At 40.2% G+C, this 21,747-nt stretch overlaps 1 protein-coding gene across 8 annotated transcripts in view; it reads left to right on the forward strand.

Moving 5' to 3' along the window:
• LOC133487196 (mitogen-activated protein kinase kinase kinase kinase 4-like) overlaps positions 1–21,747 on the forward strand; it is a 91,278-nt gene that overhangs the window by 32,628 nt on the left and 36,903 nt on the right. For all 8 annotated transcript variants that reach the window (XM_061793385.1, XM_061793386.1, XM_061793387.1 and 5 more), the window contains exons 3-14: positions 888–944; positions 5,903–6,028; positions 6,402–6,512; positions 6,599–6,689; positions 10,176–10,306; positions 10,410–10,464; positions 11,802–11,880; positions 11,952–12,127; positions 13,221–13,293; positions 18,171–18,381; positions 19,828–19,989; positions 20,075–20,161. In XM_061793385.1, the coding sequence (XP_061649369.1) occupies positions 888–944; positions 5,903–6,028; positions 6,402–6,512; positions 6,599–6,689; positions 10,176–10,306; positions 10,410–10,464; positions 11,802–11,880; positions 11,952–12,127; positions 13,221–13,293; positions 18,171–18,381; positions 19,828–19,989; positions 20,075–20,161 (1,359 nt within the window). The remainder of the gene's footprint in view (positions 1–887; positions 945–5,902; positions 6,029–6,401; positions 6,513–6,598; positions 6,690–10,175; positions 10,307–10,409; positions 10,465–11,801; positions 11,881–11,951; positions 12,128–13,220; positions 13,294–18,170; positions 18,382–19,827; positions 19,990–20,074; positions 20,162–21,747) is intronic.

Here is a 21,747-nt window from a genome sequence, read left to right on the forward strand (position 1 = left end):
CAGCAACCGTTGATTTAAAACAACCCAAACAAGCAACGTTTTCCTTTTTTTCCCTTGCAAGAGTTAGGTTTGTTGTGGCTGCGTTTATTTTGGCTGTAGTTTTAGCCAGTATATGCACTAGGCCAGGCAAGAAGTGTGTGTGTGGAGTTGGAAAGCGATGACTTAATGGTGCTCGCTACACCAACTTATTTAGCTCCGTTTATCATTTCTGCTGTTTGTCTTTGCATTTAAAGGGTCGACAAAGTTTAAACACCACTTTCGCCTGCTTCTGTTTGGCATTTCTCTGTGCTATGCTAAATATGTTGTTGTGAGACCACTCATTGTGGTTCCGCGCCGTTGTCTTGTGATTCCAGACAATAAGCATTTTCTTGTGATCCACACCAAATGAAAACCTTATTCAGCTGTCTTTTCGCTATCTGCACTTGGGTTGCTGTGTGACTGTTAGCATACCTACTGTTAGCATTCAGAAGTTCTCATTAGAAATATAGTACCTGACTTCAGAGCAAGATGTGAAACTATTTATAAAACTGCCTTTACACTTTCTGTTCTCACGTTCTTATTGTTGCTATATGTTAGCAGCCCACCCGTTAGCATGCTAGCAGTTTAGCAATTTTCATTTGAAATAGTACCGAACTCCACAGCAGGATGTAAAATCCTCATTCATCTGGCTTTATGCATTTTGTTCTCAGGTTGTTAGCATGTTAGCATACCAGCTTTTAGCTTGTTAGCATTTTAACAATTCACTAATTCGATCAGCCGCCACGTTCAAGAGAAAACAATACCGCTAACGTTTTATGACTGTGCTTGAAAAACCAAACCAAAAGCCAAAGTTTGTTTTTGTTTTTATTGCCTTTTGTTGACGCTTTTTTTGCTCTCGTTTTCGTTAGGGTCGGCATGTCAAGACGGGACAACTGGCGGCCATTAAGGTCATGGACGTCACAGAGGTGAGTTGGACTGTTTTTGTCGACGTAGCAACTTTAAATGATAGCGTAACATAGCATTTCTGTTGTATTTCAACCGAAAACAAAGTTAGCGCAAGTATAGCAAGTTCATCATTTGTTGACACGATTGTTGCTTTTTAAACTTTATTTTTATTTCTTATTTTAGAAATGTTTACATTTTAATTTCAATTTTACATATAATTTAATTGTAGTTGATAAATTAGTAAAACTGTTTTTTCAAAATGTGTACTCTTAATGTTACTAAAAAAAGTAAATTACCGTTTGCATTTTAATAGAAAATGTTTTACTTATTTTATTCTTCTATTTTAATTTGTAATTTGATTTTTCATTTAATTTAACACTTGATTTTTTTATTGTCCATCTATTCCTAATATAACTTTTTAAATAGTTTTTTAAAATTTATTTAAAACATGTTTAACTCCACTTTTACCTTTTCATTGTCTGTTGCTTTTGTGAAAGCAAATCTTTTTTGTTGTTTTTACACTTTCATAAAACTTTAGAAGATGGATGCTATTGATTAGATGGGGCTGTTATGCTAAAATGGTGAACATTGGAAATGGGAACACATGAAAGGCGTCTGGGAGAACACGTGGTGCTGTTTGTCTTCTGAAGTTGGCTGAGTTTCTTTTTGCTGTGTGTGTTTTGAGCACATCGGCATGCGCTCTGACCCACATTCCACTTCCTCTTCTATAACGGGACGGGAAGACACACACACACACACGTACATGCACAAAGTCAAAATAACACACACTGCTAGTCGTATGCAGTTTCCAGCTGTGGTGCGTTTGCTTTAGTCGTCACGAGGGCAAAAGAACGTAGTGCTTGTCAACTTTCTTCGAGAACTTGATGAGAAGTGCAGTGGAATCATGGGAGACGTTCCTGTTCATGTTATCTCTCTTTGTTTGCTTCCCACACAAATTACATTTTGTGCAATGCATGATGATATCAGTGGGACACTTTTGGTACCTGTCACTGAGGCAGATTTTGACGGTATGATAACCGTGAGCAAAAATATTGCGGGTTTCACTGTATCATGGTATTGCAGCTCTAAAATGTATTATTTTGAAATGTTTGAATTAATAACAGGAACTTTTTTTTTTCCATTGAACACACTCCGTAGGTACATTAGTAAACGTGGAAAGAAAATAATTGAATTTTTCTAATTAAAATCAAAATGTAATACAACAGTAAAAGTACTTAGTTCTCTGAAAACGAGTAGGTACTTTTCTTTTCTTCTCCACTTTGTGAAGTAATGTCAGTGGGAAAATGAACGGATACTCGTTAGCTGCCTTGGTAGCGAGTCTATTCACTAATTGTAGAATCACTAACTCTTTTAGCTGATTGCAAATGTTAATTTCAAGGCAGCATTATAGTAATATTATTAGTACGGCTCCAACGATTGCTAACCACTTTTAAAGGTCCTCTTCCATAAAAGTATTGTTTTTGTTTTATGCATAAAATAGGCAAAATGAGTTTGTGACATGGTTTAAGTTTGACACCCATTGAATGTAAAAGTCACTAAACGGCATAAGGCTTGCAAAACGGGTGGATTTTAAATCGCTGACATTGTGATGTAGTTTTGTCAATTAATATTCAAGTACGTGCCCACTTTTTGTTTGTGTTGTTTGTTTGAGCTTAAACTAATATGGGAAGGTTTTCCACAAGGTTTAAGAGCGTGTTCATGGGAATTTATGACCATTTTTCCAGAAACACTTTTGTGAGGTTACACACTGATGTTGGACAAGAAGGCCTGGCTCACTCCAAATTAACCCAAAGGTGTTCTATCGGGTTGTTGGACGAGAAGGCCTGGCTGTCAATCTCCGCTTTAATTCATCCAAAAGTGTTCTATAGGGTTGAGGGCATTACTCTGTAAAGGTTATTCAAAACAAATGGTCTCATCCATGTTTTTAGGGACCTTTCTTTTTGCACTGGTGCACAGACATGTTGGAATAGGAAGGGGTAATCCCCAAACTGTTTGACTTTCCAAAATCTCTTGGTTTGCGGACACATTCAGAGTTCCTTTCACTGGAGCTCAGGGGCTAATATTTTGGACATTTCTTAACTTTGTGGGAACAGGTTTGGAGATGGCCTCTTCCTGTATATATTTACTGTTGAGAGAGTTAAATTCAGAGGATTTGGACAATATTAAGTTAATCAAGGTCTATAAATGATTAATTGATTATCAAAATAGTAAGTCAATAAGTTGTCTATTAATTAATTGTTGCACCTTTACAAAATACCATACAGCTGTTACTGGTACTTGATTGGGGAAAAAGTGAATCAATTATTTGGGTACAGTTTTTGTCTCATGAAAAAATGAATTGAATTATTTGAGGTAATTGTTTTAGTCCTACTCAAAGTTTCAAGTACTTTCAAGACAATCCAAAAAATCAATCATGTGACAGCTTGAAAAAGTTGGGGAACTAGTAAATCAAGGTACCGCTGTATTTTGGTACACGTTTGGTGCCTTGCACAACCCTAGAATTTATACCGACCATTGCAAGTGAACTGAAAGGAAACTATAATGAAGTGTGAGTGTGTGTTTGTGAGTCATCAAAGACCAACACACTAGATGACATCATCACGGTTTGACTTGTGTCCGGTGTCCTAGGACATTAGCCTTTCATTTAATGAGCCAAGTTCCATGCCGTCATCAAACTGCAAGAAAAGAGGCTGTACAAGGTTGAAACCTGTCAAGAAAGGAAAAAAAACTAAAAAAAAAAAACTGGAGTGTCGTGGGTTGAGGACTCCTGGGATGGGATTGAACGGCATAACCGGAATTTTGTCCTACTGGGGAACGCTGTGGCTTTTTCCCCACACAGCAAAACATGCACTTTATGCGTTCACATGACAACAGACGGAATTGAAATAGAAATTCCCCCCCAAAGTGACAGACTAGTTGACAACATAGCCAAGCACCCATGATGATGATGAATGAGCCTGCACAGATTAGAAATAAACAACGTTAAATGCATACGCACACACACTAGCAGGCGGTCCTCCATTACAGCCGATTGTCCGTTATATATAGTGGGGCAAAAAAGTATTTAGTCAGCCACCAATTGTGCAAGTTCTCCCACTTAAAAAGATGAGAGAGGGCTGTAATTACTCTTTTAATGGCCTAAAACGCCCACTACAGTACAAAGGTATTATAAATAAATATAAAAAAAGCTGTTTCTTTGATGAACGCCTTGACAAAAAAACGTATATTAAATTTCGATTATTTTGATGTGTGTGTGTGTGTGTGTTTATAAAGTCACTGATGGTGTAGTGGTACACTCGCCTGACTTTGGTGCAGGCAGCGTGGGTTCAGTTCCCACTCAGTGACGGTGTGAATGTGAGTGCGAATGGTTGTCCGTGTCTATATGTGCCCTGCGACTGACTGGCGACCAGTTCAGGGTGTAGTCCGCCTTTCGCCCGAAGTCAGCTGGGATAGGCTCCAGCGTCCCGCGACCCTAACCAGGATAAGCGGTGTTGAAAATGGAAAATGGATATATGTATATATATGTATATGTATATATGTGTATATATGTATATATGTATGTATACATACATATACATATATATATATATACATACAGTTTAGACTCTTCAATCAACCTACCATGCATGTTTTTGGGATGTGGGAGGAAACCGGAGTGCCTGGAGAAAACCCACGCAGCCACGGGGAGAACATACAAACTCCACACAGGCGAGGCCTGGATTTGAACCCCGGTCCTCAGAACTGTGAGGCAGATGTGCTAACCAGTCGCAAACCGTGCCGACATCTTTTACTACTAAATACGTTTAATTGTAAATTGTAAAAATGAATAATAATAAATTGAAATTGGATTTCAAAATCCATCCATCCATTATCTGAGCCGCTTCTCCTCACTAGGGTCGCGGACCTTTTTGGTCTGTTTTATTTCGGTGAAAAAAGTATTTCGGTCCAAAGCCGAAAAAGCACTTTTGGGCCATCATTTTTGGCCGTAGATATTCATCCATCCATCAATTTTCTGAGCCGCTTCTCCTCACTCGGGTCGCGGGCGTACTGGAGCCTATCCCAGCTGTCATCGAGCAGAAGGCGGGGTACACCCTGAACTGGTTGCCAGCCAATCGCAGGGCACATACAAACAAACAACCAGTTGCACTCACAGTCACACCTATGGGCAATTTAAGAGTCTCCAATTAATGCATGTTTTTGGGATGTGGGAGGAAACCGGAGTGCCCGGAGAAAACCCACGCAGGCACGGGGAGAACATGCAAACTCCACACAGGCGGGGACGGGGATTGAACCCCGCACCTCAGAACTGTGAGGCTGACGCTCTAACCAGTCGGCCACCGTGCCGCCGGATTTCAAAATGTAATTCTAAATTAAAAAACAATGTAAGATAATTACAAATTTAAAAATTGTAATTTCAAATAGATTGTTTTAATTCTAATTGTTTTGTTTAATTTCTGTTGGGATTTAATTTTTGTATTTTTGTATTTGTTTTACTATAATCAATACATTTATAAAACAGATTTTATTCATGTGAATACTGGATATTTTCATGTATGATTTGCATTTTTTATTTAGATAAATGTAATAATTTGATTAAATTATTATGTATTATATAATTAAGTATAAATATTGAATATACAGTAAATATAATATTTTTTTGTTAAATATAAATTAAAACTGTGTTTTATTTGTTTGTATTGTATTAACTTTGTCATTGTTTAATTTTGTGTTTGTTTTATTTTTTTTATGTTCGATTTTCTGTTTATGTACAGCAGTTTTTGTGGTTGTTTTTAAAAGTGCTCCATAAATATCTTTAAATTAAATTCACTTTTCCTATTTATATATAATATATAATAGACAGGTATTTAACATCTAATTTGTCTTTTAAATTTAAATAAATAACAACCAATTCTAGTTAAGGTCATAAGACTGATAAAAATGCGGACCTTTTTTTTAGGACGAAGAGGAGGAGATCAAGTTGGAGATCAACATGCTGAAGAAGTACTCCCACCACCGCAACATCGCCACCTACTATGGCGCCTTCATTAAGAAAAGCCCGCCGGGACATGACGACCAACTATGGGTACATTTCTAATCATAATAATTAACAACAACAAAAACCTGAGTCGTGCTGATTTATAGACACTGACGACTTTGTTTTATGAGTTCCTGGAGAGCTCTCACTCTCACTCGGAAATGCAGTCTGGTGTTTAGTTGCCTTTCTCCAGCTGTCGTAGTGGTGATGTTTTTTACGAGCCTCCCACTAAACATGCATGTGTAAGCACGTGTTCCTCTTTGGACACCCTCGTGCAACTGGAGGTGGCATGACAGCAGAGAGAACAATTCTCCCTTTCATACAGAGAGCCCGCCAAATTGGTCCCCGCCGGCTTTGGTGCTGTCGCCTGTCACTCAAGGTTTCATTCATCTCATGAGTCTTCCATGTTTGTCTGTTACAGCTGGTGATGGAGTTCTGCGGGGCTGGGTCCATCACAGACCTGGTAAAGAACACCAAAGGCAACACACTGAAGGAAGACTGGATCGCTTATATCTCCAGAGAGATCCTCAGGGTCAGGAAATATTTCCCATCATTCTCTCCTTCATTTTTGGTCACGTTTTTGCACATTTTGTCACATTTTTTGTCCCTTTTGTTTAGGGCTTAGCTCACCTTCACGCCCATCACGTCATCCATCGTGACATTAAGGGCCAAAACGTGCTGCTGACGGAGAACGCCGAAGTCAAGCTCGGTATGAAAATTCTGAAAATTGGGAAGTGTTAAAGTGATAGATTTGCCTTCTGTGGTCAGGTACTACAACTACAGTACGGTAATCCCTCATTTACTAGTGCAGGGGTGTCCAACACATTTTTGTCACGGGCCACATTGTTGGTATGGTTTCCCTCAGAGAGCCGTTATGACAGTGAAACCATATAAATGTTTAATCGCCTGATCATAGTATTATATATCCACAACAAAATGATGGATAACTAGTTTTCAAATCAGAAGACAAGGAAAATAATTTGTTCAACTATTGTTCAAGTTACTGTAAGTTACTGGGTTTGGTAACAAATGAAATGCTTGCAGTCGCTTAACGTTATTATTTATTACATATTACAATATCACATTTTGGTACAGAGTGTAGGAAGAATCATGGAAGTTGACACAAATGATTTGCTTTCACCGGCCACATAAAATGATGTGGTGGAGTTTGACATGCCTGCTATTTGGTTTTATTATATACACTTGATACTCTTTTCATCTGAGAGGTGTTGCTTCAGGATTAAAATACATATTTTGTTTTAACAGTATTTTATTTCATTTGTAATCAAATTAATAATTGGTGTCTTTTGTGTTGATATTGTTTACTTGTTCGACTGTAGCTTGTATTTTGAGTAACTACTCTATCAATGAATCATGTGTAACTACTGTATTGATGCACTATGTGGTGCACTAATCTATTATTTGTACTGTTGATTATATGTGGACCCAAGATTAGCAAACTGCTACGGCACAAACTAATGGAGATGTTGGCAGTGGCTGTCAAAGTTATTTTAACCAAAATATTTTGCCTACAACACCAAAAATAGTCAAAGCCAAAGTAATTTAACATATGATCCCCAGCACTTGCTGATATTGCAATTATCCAGTGATTTTGATTTCGTAACTGCGACAGTTGCCTCAGAGCTAACTAAGCTTTCTAAGCTAACTAAGCTACCTTAAAACAACAAACAATGGCGGCATACGCTCAAAACATCTCATTTTCTGGGTCACACTGAGAGCAAGCACACTGTCAGATTTACTTCAAATTTTACAGAAAACAAGAATAATAATAGTGAATCACGTCCATATAGTTTTCTATTATGTCCGAATCTCATAAACGTGTGATTTTCGACACCAAAAACACTTTTTGCAGTCAGATTTGTGCTGTAATGACGACGAGGAACATTTTCATCTTTGTCAAAACTTGGACTAAACACTAACATAACGTAGGTAACGGTTATGAAAACTCATCCATAAGAATCTGAAAAGTATTGCTGTCGATGTCATTGCCTCAGATCAAACAATAATAATGCATTACACTTACACAGTACTTTTCTAGAAGCTCAAAGATGCTTCACAATATCATGCATTATTCATTCACTCCTCAGTCACACCCAGGTGGTAAGCTACTTGCTACCACTCAGGCGGGGATACGAAGGGGTGACCTTCTGGTTGCAGGGCGTATTTTTACCCTCAGTTCCACACTTCCACAAATGGGCTGGTAATGGGCTGGTAATGGGCTGGTAATGGACTTTCAACTGTATAGTGCTTTTCTACTTTCATGGTAAAAGTGCTTTAACACTGTCTCCTCATTCATCTACTGATGTCGCATTATCGGGAGCAACTGGGGGTTCAGTATCTTGCTCAAGGATACTTGGACATGGTCACAGGGGCCGAGGATTAAACCCACAACCTTTGGGTTGGGAGACCACTCTACCACCTGAGCCATGCCACCCCCAGTAAGAGGTCCGTTGGAGTTCTAGTCGCCGTTGTTGCTCGCCAGTCACTTTGCAGTCAGATTTGCGCTGACACAACCACGAGTTCTTCAGCAATGCGTCTTTATTCAATCAAAAACAAACAGAGCTTCCAAAATTAGCAGTAATAGTCACTAGTACTTAAAATGCATGAGTGGTTGCATAAGAAGTCATGTGGCTCTTTTGAAACTGGTACCTCATTGGCCAACTGTCATATCCCCTCACCCCCAACAATAAGTACTGTATAGTTCATACAAATAAGAATACTGCTCATGGAATTTTGTGCATGTTTGGGTGATGCCGTTGTGCTTCCTGCTGACTGACCCAGTAGTTATGGTTTTATTTATATTTTAAAGTTACCGTACATGCATTCACTTTATCACTAACAAATTATACTGTACAGTCGTGCTCATAATTATTGGCACCCCTGGTGTGACAGTATTTTTTATCTTGACTGTATTTTTCATGATATACATTTCTCAAATAATCCTCTTAGTAGTCTGGCATTTAGCAAATAGAAATAATTGTGGTAATCGTAATTGACATAGAACAGGAAAAGTTAAGTCTGATTTCATGTCAGACAGTCAGGAAATGTGTCTTTTTGTAGTCGTGCTCAAAATTGAGCCCCAGGGGTTCCAATATTTACGACTGTATGTCCATGCGAGTTTACAAGGTATTATTTTTGTCCATTTGGGGTTACCATTCACAAATTCTACACCATAGTATCTATAGTTGGGGTTTACATGGAGCCTTGTATTCTGATTACAAATTTTATTAGAAGTGCAAACTGAATGAAAATGCTCCATACAAACACCTCAATAGGAATAAACAGGCCAAATCCAAATATAATTTAATTCTGCTTCACAGGGCTGGAATATTCCTCTTACCAAACGGATCAGAAGTAAATGTTCGTCATGTAAACAGTGAATCGGAATGGTGTCGGTGTCTGTGTGTTTACGCACTTGAAAACATGTTGGCTTCCTACAAGAGCTGGTCTGCGACGGAGATATTTTAACTACTTTTGACTTGTTTTTATCAAGCTGTTGCTTTACGAAAAGTGTAAATAAAAACAATCATCCTCAATCCATCTTGATGAATTACATGATGTTTACATCGACCTGTATGTCACACATCTGAAAAGTGGCTTTGTAAATCGGAATGACAAAGACATCTGCATGTTAACCCGGTTTATGACTGGGAATATGTGTATTGCTTCTAAAGGCGGCTCTACCTAGTTGAATGACGTGGAAGTTGACGTGTGCGAACGAACTATTGGCCAGCTATTTCCTGGCTATAGCATTAGCCACTGTGGTGTACAGTGACGGTGTCGAATGACATAACATTTGTTATGCTAACGTATCGCAAGTTAACAACCTGTATAAGGAAAATGTGAAGGCAGATTCGGTGAGGTTTTTATATCTTGCCCTGATATCGGCTAAAATTTCTACTTAAATCAATGTTAGCCAAATGCTAACTTGTGTCTTTCCTGCCTCCTCAATGGACTTTCAGGATTTTACATCATGCCATTCCTCTTGAGTCCGGTATTCATTTCTATTGAGAATTGATAAAATGCTCACATGCTAACAGCTGGTATGGTAACATGTAGCAAGATAGCAACCTGAGTACAAAAAGTTTAAAGTTTAAATTAAATCAATGTTAGCCAAATGCTATCATGATCAAATGCTAACAAATGCTAACTTTTGTCTTTACTGCCTCCTCAGTGGACTTTGGCGTTAGCGCTCAGCTGGATCGAACAGTGGGCCGCCGTAACACCTTCATTGGGACGCCTTATTGGATGGCTCCGGAAGTCATCGCCTGCGATGAAAACCCGGACGCCACTTACGACTACCGGGTGCGCAACCCCCTGCTGTAGACCCTCTTTAATGCAGACCCCCATAACACTCAATTTGCCGGTGTTTTCCATGGTTTTTAAAAAAAATTCTCCTGTCCTCCAGAGCGACTTGTGGTCCTGTGGGATTACGGCTATCGAGATGGCTGAAGGAGCTCCGCGTAAGTCATAAAAGACACTTTCCCGTTTCACGCTGCCGTCCTGGCAAATTGGCGCATCAGAGGTGTCACGGTAGAGGACTGTGGTGTTCATAGTGCGCATTCACACGGCCGTTGTGGCTTTTCGCAGTCAGATAATTAGATGCATGGTGACGTCAATGGCAGCATCTGGAATGGTGATAAAGGGGTTTTGGGGGATGAGTGTTACACTTCATACTGTGGTCATGGCCCCTTACACACTGCCGGCGTTCTACCTCTGATACTACGTAAGAAGCCCCCAAAAAATTGTGGATCGACCATGCCACGTTGGTACCTTTCACGCAGAGCAGTGAGCTGGTACCAAATGCCATGTCTGATGACCTGCATTAAAGGGGCTATCAGAGTAACGTGAACCTTTTTGGCATTTCACTGTGGCAAATTTGCGGGTTGACTTCAACCTGTTCGGTATCTGTAATTTACAGAGACGGCAGTGAGCTGGGGAAAAAGCTTTTGCAAGAGGCTATTAAAGTACCATGTATCTGTTATTATAAAATAAGAATACATTAATTTGAAATTGGAGTAGGGAGAAGCTTTTGAAAAATGTTTTGGGATCGGCTAGGACTTCTCAGGTGTTAAATTTTACACGGTGGTTGTGGCCCCTTACACACAGGCTGCGTTCAGAGTCTGTTTCGCCTTCTCTGATTCTGCGTCCGAAGCCAGCAAATATGCAATGCGCAAGTGGAGTTTTAACTCCCCCACACCCCATCAGTACGTTACACAAGACAGCAAGGCATGAAAAAGCTGTCGTCTTTGATGGCCAATGTGAAAAGGGATATTTTCGTAATATTTCCTGCGTTATGCCTCTCTTATGCCTCTGACACTACATGAGAAGCCCACAAATTACACCCAATTCCATGTCAATATCTTACACACCGGACTGTGGGCCCTGATGGTTAGTGTGATATTAGTAATGTTTTACGCTATCCCTTTACACCCATGTAACTTCAGGCCTCAGTTATGCCTCTGATCCTGTGTTCGAAGCCTGCAAATTTGTGGGTCGACTTCAACCTCCCTATCTGGCACCAGTACCTCAGACACAGCGAGCCGGGATAAAAAAGCAGGCTTAGATGAACAGTGTGAAAGGGGCTCTCATAGTTAAAAATATAATGAGTTGTATTGCCCTTCTGGTACTACATATGAAATTGGCAACTTCGCAGGAGGACTTCAATGACCCCATTCTGCATCAGTACTTTAAAAAGGACAACAAGCCTTGAAAAAGTCGGCTTAGACAGACAGCGGGAATGGGACTACTATAGTTCAAATTTAACCAGCTGTATCATTTGGTCTCGTTTTTCCCACAGCATTGTGCGACATGCATCCCATGAGAGCACTCTTCCTCATCCCCAGAAACCCTCCTCCAAGACTCAAGTCCAAAAAATGGTGCACTTTTATTTATTATTTTTAACTGACTTTTCATGTGCGACAATGTGATGGGAGGACGCTGCTCGCAGGTCCAAGAAGTTCTTCAGCTTTATCGAGGGTTGTCTGGTGAAGAACTACACGCAGCGGCCGCCCACCGAGCAGCTGCTCAAACACCCCTTCATCAGGGACCAGCCCAACGAGCGGCAGGTGCGCATCCAGCTCAAGGACCACATTGATCGCACCAAGAAGAAGCGAGGCGAGAAGGGTGAGGAGAGGCGTCACTTCGTCAAAGACACGCCATCAAAAACACACCGTCAAAGACACACCGTTAAGTGAAAAACGCGCTGTCAAAGATACACGTCGTGTATCATGTATGTCGCGTGTCATGTATGTCATAAAAACAATGTCAAAGACACATTGTCAAGTCATTCCAGAAGATATGCCAACAAAGACACGCAAAGACGTAAAGACACACTATCTAAAACACTGTCAAAGACACACATTGCATAAGAAAGATTGTCAAAGGCTCATTGTCAGACTCACTATCAGAGATGCTGTCAGACATGTCAAAGACACACTCAGACACATTGTCAAAGACACTGCATCAAACACACATTTTGAAAGACGCATCATCAAAACACACCATTAAATACATACTTTCAAAGACACATGCATCATCAGACACTTTGTCAAAGACATATCGTCAAATATGTTGTCAAAAAAACATTGCCAAGACAAAGACACTCCATAATTACACGCCAACCAAAACATATTGGCAAAGACATGCAATTAAAGACACACCGTCAATGTTAATGACACAGCGACAAATGCACACTGTCAAACGTTTTGTTAGACACATTTCAAGGACATGTATTAAAGGACATGTCAAAGAAACACCATATCAGACAGACTTTCAAAGACGCCATTATAGCCACCATGTCAAAATCATGCCATCAGAATCAAAGATATGCATCAAAGACATTTTGGAAGACACTGTCAAAAGCACAATGTAAGACATAACAACAAATAGATATTGCCAAAGACGTGTTAAAGTCATGTCAAAGACACATTGTCAAATACATGCAATCAAAGACACCATAAGAGATACTTTCAAAGACACACCATTAATGTTAAAGAAATGGTGTCAAAAGAAACAGCACACAATATGAGATATGCAAAATATTTCATCACAGACATCTCGTCAAAGTTGTGGCATCAAAATCAAAGAAATGCGTTGAAATACACGTCCACACCGTCAAAGACAAATTTTGAAAGACACATTATTCAAATCCACACCGTCAAAGACGCATCTTCAAAGACTTGTCGTGTTAATGTTGTTCCCCCTACATCGTCCACAGATGAGACTGAGTACGAATATAGTGGAAGTGAAGAAGAGGAGGAAGAAGCGTCAGAGCAAGAGGGAGAACCAAGGTAACAAACGCATAGGAAGTTTGCCACTTTGCTTTGAAGCGGACATTTTAGGCCCATTTTGGCCATTCCGTGGGTTCTTCCTCAAAGAAAAACATCAACTAGATTTTTTTGTATTATTGCTACCTAAATTAAAGCATGAACATGAATACGAGGCAGATGGACAAGGCTAAATTGTGAAACATTTTGAGTTTTTAGTCAGTGTGTGGGCAAAGAATGGCAGCCAAGTTTGATGACTCGCCATCAAACACGAAAGTCAAATAACTCAGCTCATGAATGTTTTAATAATTCAGCCACTTTCACCTGCCTCAAGCCAGTTTCACCTGGCAACATGAAATTTGGTAGCCTTGTCGATCACGATTAGACCTACAAAAAAAAAAGTCTCAAGAAGCCATACATGAAAAGACAGGAAGTCAGCCATTTTGGTTTGAAGCGGCCATTTTAGGGTCATTTTGAACATTTCCATGTGTCCTTCAAATTCTTTGAAAATCTAACTAATTTTAAAATAAAATTAGGGCGATATTTCTATCACGTGCAGACCCACAAAAAGTTCCAAGAAGCCGTACCTGAAAAGACAAAAGAAGTCCACCATTTTAGTTTCAAGGGGTTATTCTTGGGTTATTTTGGACATGGGTCCTTCCAATTTTTCAAAATGCCGCCCCTGAAGCCAGTTTCACAAAGCAACATGAATTGACATTAGCACCTGCTAAATGCGGGTGAATTTCAACAGTGGCGGGTAACACCACCACTTCCACTAACCACTTTGGCGGGTTGAATATTCTATATACAAAACCCAATTCCAATGAAGTTGGGCCGTTGTGTTAAACGTAAATAAAAATAGAATAGAATTATTTGCAAATGCTTTTCAACCTATATTCAAGTGAATACACTATAAAGACTAGATGTTTAATGTTCAAACGGATGAACGCTATTTATTTATTTATAATTTTTTTATTTATATTTGTTTTTTTCAAATATTGTCTCATTTTGAATTTGATACCTGGAACATGCTCCAAAAAAGCTGGGACAGGGGTGACAGAAGACTCGGAAAGTTACTTTTGAAAAGGACTGCTCAAAAACACCTGCGAAGAACATTCCATGGGTGAATAGGTGAATTGGAAACAGGCTCACCACTTTGCGAACAACTGCTTGAGTAAATAATCCAACAGTTTAAGAATAACATTTCTCAACGTACATTTGCAAGAAATTTAGGGATTTCATCATCTATGGTCTATAATATCATCAAAATATTCAGAAAATTTGGAGAAATCTCTGCATTAAGTGGCATGGCTGAAAACCAACATTGAATGCTCGTAATCTTCTATCCCTCAGGCGGCGCTGCATTAAGAACGTCATCATTGTGTAAAGGATATTGCCACATGGGCTCAGGAACACTTCAGAAAACAATTATCAGTTTAAACAGTTTGTCGGTACATCTACAAATGCAAGTTAAAACTCTACCATGCAAAGCAAAAGCCATATATCAACAACACACAGAAAGGCCACCAGCTTCTCTGGGCCTGAGTTCATCTGAGAGGAACTCACGCAAAGTGGAAAAGTGTGCTGTGGTCTGACGAGTCCAAATTTCAAATTGTTTTTGGAAATCATGGACGTCGTGTCCTTGGGGCCAAAGAGGAAAAGGATCATCCGGATTGTTATCAGCGCTAAGTTCAAAAGCCAGCATCTGTAATGGTACAGGAGTGTGTTAGTGCCCATGGCATGGGTAACTTGCACGTCTGATAAGGCACCATTAATACCTAAAGGTACATACAGATTTTGGAGCAGCAACATATACTCCCATCCAAGCAACGTCTTTTTCAGGGACGTCCCTGATTATTTCAGCAATGCCAAGCCATATTCTGTATGTGTTACAACAGCGTGGCTTCATATTAAAGAGTGCAAATACTAGACTGGCCTGCCCGTAGTGCAGACCTGTCTCCGATTGAAAATGTGTGGCACTATATGAAGACAACAACAGCGGAGAGCCCAGACTGTTGAGCAACTGAAGTTGTACATCAAGCAAGAATGGGAAAGAATTGCACCTACAAAGCTTCAACAATTAGTGTCCTCAGTTCCCATAAACCGTATTTTCACGACCATAGGGTGCACCATATTAAAAGGCGCAGTCTCGGTTATGGGGTCTATTTCTGTATTTAACACATACATAAGGCGCACCGTATTATTGGGCGCAGGCATGGTAAAACATACGCTAGCTTAAAACATACGGTAGCATGCATGCACGCTAAAACAATATTTTTAAAAAGGCAGTGGGAGCAAAACTGAGTTCGGTTGTACTTTATTGAAGTATTTAAGAATGTACCCGCATAATTTTTTTTATCAATCCTCATCCACAAATCCATCAAATTCCTCATCTTCTGTATTCGAAATGAACAGCTTGGCAAGTTCTCCATCAGGTTCGAGTCAGTCTCGTTGCCGTGCGAAAGCTCGAATAACAGTGCAAGCAGACACATTAGCCCCAGCATCCACAATCAATTCACAAATTGTGGCGTAACTCGCCCGGCGCTGCCTCCTAGTCTTAGTAAAGCTGTGTTCGCCATCTGTCGTCCATGGCTCCCACGCCGCTCACTTCACTTTGAACGCCCTGTTTACACGAATGTCCAGCGGTTCGTCAAGCCTCCCGGAATGATGGCAAGCCGGGGCCTATTAGTTATTGCACTCAGTCGAATTGCTGACTTGAGACGCTTCTCCCGGCTGTTCTTTGCGCATGAATCCATTGCTCGAGTTGGTCTTCCAACTCGGGCCACCTCGCCTTGTTTCCGCGTTTTGTTTTTCTTTTTTCCCCGCGGAAACTCAGCTTGGTCTTCTTGACTTGGCGAAGCTCGTTTTCCTGCTTCCTCCACTTGCGAACCATGGATTCGTTGATCTTGAATTCTCTCGCGGCTGCTCATTTCCAATGTTCCTCCGCGTAACTGATAACTTGCAGTTTAAACTGTGCTTCGTAAGCGTTTTTCTTCGTAGGGGACATTTGCGGGGGTCCTTAGCCAAACCGATGTTGTTTTGCACAATGCACACCCCGGAAATGCTCCCAGTCAGTCAAGCGGTTAAAAAAAACAAACAAACCAAAAAAACGGGGGTGTGGCTTTAGCGTCCTACTTCATGCATCCTCCCCTGTCCTCAGCCACGTCCGCTTTTCCTCTGTTTAAGCAGCGTGTCGGTAGGAAATGCTCCCAAAAAAAAAAACGCGCGGGGGCGTGGCTTTAGCATCCTACTTCACGCACCCTCCACTGACCTCAGCCACATCCGCTTTTCCTCTGTGTAAGCTGCATGTCAGGAGGAAATGCTCAAAAAACAAAAGGCAAGCGGAGCGCTCATCACACAACATTTATAGCTATTGGAATTCGGTGCACACATAAGGCGCGCCGCATTGTAAGGCGCCCCGTCCATTTTGGAGAAAATTTAATACTTTTAAGTGCACCTTATGGTCGTGAAAATACGGTACTTATTTAGTGTTTTAAGGAAAGGTGATGTAACACAGTGGTAAACATGCCCCGCCACGGCTTTTTTGGAACATGTTGCATGCATCTAATTCAAAATGAGTGAATACTTGTAAAAAATAGGCTTTACACGATCAGGATTTTTGGGGCCGATCAGCGAGTTTAAAAAAACGATAACCGATCACCGATCTGATCACAAGATGGAGGAATGTGTCTATTTAAATGAACTATTGTATATACTTGTGTACATAATTGCTCAAAAAAATTGATTGAACAAACAGAACAAATGAATGGTCTTCTATTACATGGCAGGAAGTAAATACAGTAATTAATGTATCCACTTTTTGTGACATTTTTGTTTGTTGGTGTTCCGAGAGATTTTGCAATTGTAAAAAAAGGTTCCTTGGCTCCATAAAGGTTGGAAACCACTGCTCTAGTCAGATCGTGAATTCTAATTAGTCAGGTCAAACCAACATTACATGACAGAAATAATGGGTGCCAACTTACTGTAATTAAATTACTTTATTTTTACTTAAATGACTTCACCCACACCAAAACTTTAGCGCATGATTCAACAGAACGCCGCCATGTTTACGTCCAACCGTTCGTGCTACCGCTAGCTTGCTAGGCTACATAACATTTTATTGCCTGCGTGTGAGCCGTATCGTATTAAAAGTACGTGAACATACCTCAAGGAAGCCTTAAACGAACGTCCTCTCCTGTCCTGAGCACCGGTGACCACCAAGACACGTTTTCCCCCATTTTGTCCTTATAATACAGTCGGCGCAATCCACGGAGTTAATGTCTGTTGCGGAGACGATCAATGATGTCATTGATCAGATCGGCGAATTATGACATTAAAGCCGATCTGCATAAAATGCTAAATATCGGCCGATATCGATCAGCCCGATCAAATTGGTGTAAAGTCTAGTAAAAAAGTTTAAAGTTTACTAGTTTAAACATTAAATATCTTGTCTTTGTAGTGTATTCAATTGAATATACAGTCGGGTGAAAAGGATTTGCAAATCATTATATTCTGTTTTTATTTAGGTTTTACACAACATCCCAACTTAATTGGAATTGGGGTTTGTATATATTTAATTATGGTTGCCTTCACACAGTGTTTGCTTATTGGCCCATTTGTCAAAGATGATGATAATGATAAAATGAATGAATGGATGGATGGATGGTTTTCATGAGTAAAGCCACAGTAAAGTCTCAAGAAGCCATACCTAAAAAGAAAAAGGAAGTCGGCCATTTTGGTTTGAAGCAGCCATAACCTAATTTCCAACGTTCCCTCAAAGATGAACTTGTCCTAGAGATTTTGTCCAATTGGGCGACACATGACGACAGAGTTTGATAACTCGACAAACGTTGAAATGAAAATAAATAAAATGCTTTCTTTTCTGTGTTGTGGCCTGGCAGCTCCATTGTCAATGTGCCGGGAGAGTCGACGCTGCGCCGGGACTTCATCCGTCTACAGCAGGAGAACAAGGAGCGCTCAGAGGCGCTGCGCCGCCAGCAGCTGCTGCAAGAGCAGCAGCTGCGGGAGCAGGAAGAGTACAAGCGCCAGCTGCTGGCTGAGAGGCAGAAGCGCATCGAGCAGCAGAAGGAGCAGCGGCGGCGGCTGGAGGAGGTCAGCGTGCAACATTTTGTTTGTTAGTGCTACCAGGGAGCAGTGTCACATTAATGTCATGTATTGGTGACTTTGCTAAGTCATTTTTGCAATCAGCTAACATAATTGTTTTTATTGCGTGATGTTCACGTTCAGGTCATAATAACTTCAAATATTTATTTTTGCCGAGTGGTTGCATTCATCCATCCCATCCATTTTCTGAACTGCTTATCATCACTAGGGTTGCAAATGTGCTGGCGCCTATCTCAGCTGACTTTGGGGGGGGTACACCCTGAACTGGTCGGGGGGGGTACGCCCTGAACTAGTCACCAGACAATCTCAGGGCACATATAGACAACCATTGGCACTCACATTCACACCTACGGACAATTTAAAGTCTTCAATTAACCTACCATGCTTGATTTTGGGATGTGGGAGAAAACCGGAGTACCCAGAGAAAACCCACAAAGGCACGGGGAGAACGTGCAAACTCCACACAGGGGAGGACGAATTTGGACCTGAACTGTGAGGCAGATGTACAAACCAGTCGGCTACAGGGCCTCGTTGCATTAAGTCAACGTATTTTTGTGTGATTTTTGCATTTAACTAACATTGGAGTTTTAGCTGAGATATGTTTGCGTTCAACTGAAATTAACTTAATGTATTTGTTTTTAATTAGTCTTGGCAAAAACACAAAAATGCTACTTAAAGTGAAAAATTACTCAGCTAAAACACAAAATATATTACATTTATATATATATACATATATATTTGTTGAAAAAAAATGGCGAAAATATGTCAGTTGAACGTAAAAATAACCTCTCCAGTTATCTTTGCGTTTAACTAACATTAACGTTTGTTTTCTTAACATTTCTTTTTCAACTAATGTACGGTATTTGTGTTTTCACTAACTTTTGCATTTAGCTGACATATTTTGACATGTTTACGTTTAGCTACTATTAACTTAATATATTTGTTTTAGCTGAGTCATTTTTGCATTCAACTAGCATATTTGTGTTTTTGCAGTTATTTTTGCATTCAGTCAGAATGAGTTTTTGCTGAGTCATTTTTGCGTTCAATTATATTTGTGTATTAGCTGAGTCATTTTTGCATTCAGCTTATGTTAACTTCATATATTTTTTGATATTTTTTAACTTAAGAATTTAAAAACTTTAAATAAAAGTTAAATGAAATTTGTACCTGAAATTAACGTTTTAAAACAAACAGTTCTTAAAAATTAAATGCAAATATATTGAACTTAAAATTAAAATACAACTGAACTGTACTTAGGCAGTGGTTGTTTCGCATGCAACCAGAGGGAGCCTGTGTACCACTAGTGAGGATTAATGAACTAGTATTTTTGTGTTTTAGCTGAGTAATGTTTGCATCAATTTGGCATAGTTGCTGCTGTAGCTGTAGTGATAAACCAAGCTTTGATGGTTTGTTCCTTGTTGGTTTTTGTTTTAGCAACAACGGCGCGAGCGCGAGATGCGTCGACAGCAGGAGCGTGAGCAGAGGCGGCGCGAACAGGATGACAAACGGCGAGCTGATGAGTTGGAGCGTCGCCGTAAGGAGGAGGAGGAGCGGCGGCGGGCCGAGGAGGAAAAGCGGCGGGCCGACAGGGAGCAGGTACTGAGACAGACGTAAAATGGTGGATTTGTGCTGCGTTTTTACACACGCCGTGCTAATGGTAGAGCTCCTTGTTGTTCGGCAGGAGTACATCAGACGGCAGCTGGAGGAGGAGCAGAGGCATCTAGAGATCCTGCAGCAGCAGCTGCTACATGAACAGGCCATGCTGCTGGTGGGTCACACAAACATTTTTCAAAACATCGAGATCTATTTCATCCATACTTTTTAAAACAATGCATGTCGATTTTGATACCACCTTTTAAAACTTTTAAAACCATTTTTGTCCAATTAATGACCACTTTTTAAACCATGCATCTCCACTTAATGACTTTTAAAACCATGTACTGTATCTCTACTTTATGACCACTTTGTAAACATTTATGTCCACTTTAAAGCCACCTTTGAAACAGGTTCACTTTATGACTTTTAAATCCATGTATGTCCACTTTACGACCATTTTTAAACAATGCATCTCCATTTTCATGACCACTTTGTAAACCTTTTCAAACATGTATGTCCACTTTATGACCACTTCTTAAACCTACATCTCACACTTCTTGAGTTTTAAATCCATGTATGTCCACTTTATGACCATTTTGAAACGATGCATCTCCATTTAATGACCACTTTGTAAACCTTTTCAAACATGTATGTCCACTTTATGACCACTTCTTAAACCTACATCTCACACTTCGTGAGTTTTAAAACCATGTATGTCCACTTTACGACCATTTTTAAACCACATATCTCCATTTTATGACCACATTTTAAGTATGTCTACTTTACCAATGTGCCATAGAAAAACAGGGATGTCCACTTTATGATTACTTTTTAGACCATGTAAATCTACTTTCTGATCACTTTTTAACATGTTATCTCCACTTTATGACCCCCTTTTTAACGTGTACTCAATGACTCCTCTTTAAACATATCCACTTTATAACCACTTTTTAAGCCATATATGTCCCCTTTATTACTTTTAAAACCATGTACTTTATGACGACTTTATAACAACTTTTTCAACATTATAGCGTCAGTGTACCACAGGAAACAAAACATGTCCACATCACGATGACTTATTTCCTCCTGGGCCATCTTTGTATATTTTGGAGACGTCAGGGGAGTCGTTACCGTTGGAGGTCTGCGAGGGCATTTCCAGGCTTGGTTAAGAGCCCCTCAATGACGATGTCACCAGGAAGTCTGTCATCCCGCAGGAAAGGAAGTCAGGCTTTCCCATGTTTCATTCCAGATGTTGCCGAGGTTGAGTCATTTTTTGTCATGGTAAGATGACTTAAGAGGGGATGGCCATAATGTGACGTAGTCATGATGTGATGCAGTGTTACAGTAGATTTGCAAATAATGGAAGAAGTGAAGCGGCACGGTGAAAGACTGGTTAGCAGATCTGCCTCACAGTTCTTAGGACCGGGGTTCAAATCCCAGCCCCGCCTGTGTGGAGTTTGCATGTTCTCCCCGTGCTTGCGTGGGTTTTCTCCGGGTATTCCGGTTTCCTCCCATATCCCCAAAACATGTGTGGTAGGTTGATTGAAGACTCTAAATTGCCCATAGGTGTGAATGTGAGTGTGAGTGGTTGTTTGTTTATATGTGCCTTGCGATTGGCTGACAAACCAGTTCAGGAGGTACCCCGCCTCTCGCCCAAAGATAGCTAGGATAGGCTCCAGCATGCCCGTAACCCTAGTGAGTATAAGTGGTACAGAAAATGTATGGAAGAAGTGAAGGAAGTTTCCCATAATGCAGCTG

This window comes from Phyllopteryx taeniolatus, chromosome 12 (genome assembly GCF_024500385.1).
Source record: "Phyllopteryx taeniolatus isolate TA_2022b chromosome 12, UOR_Ptae_1.2, whole genome shotgun sequence".
NCBI classification, from domain to species: domain Eukaryota; kingdom Metazoa; phylum Chordata; class Actinopteri; order Syngnathiformes; family Syngnathidae; genus Phyllopteryx; species Phyllopteryx taeniolatus.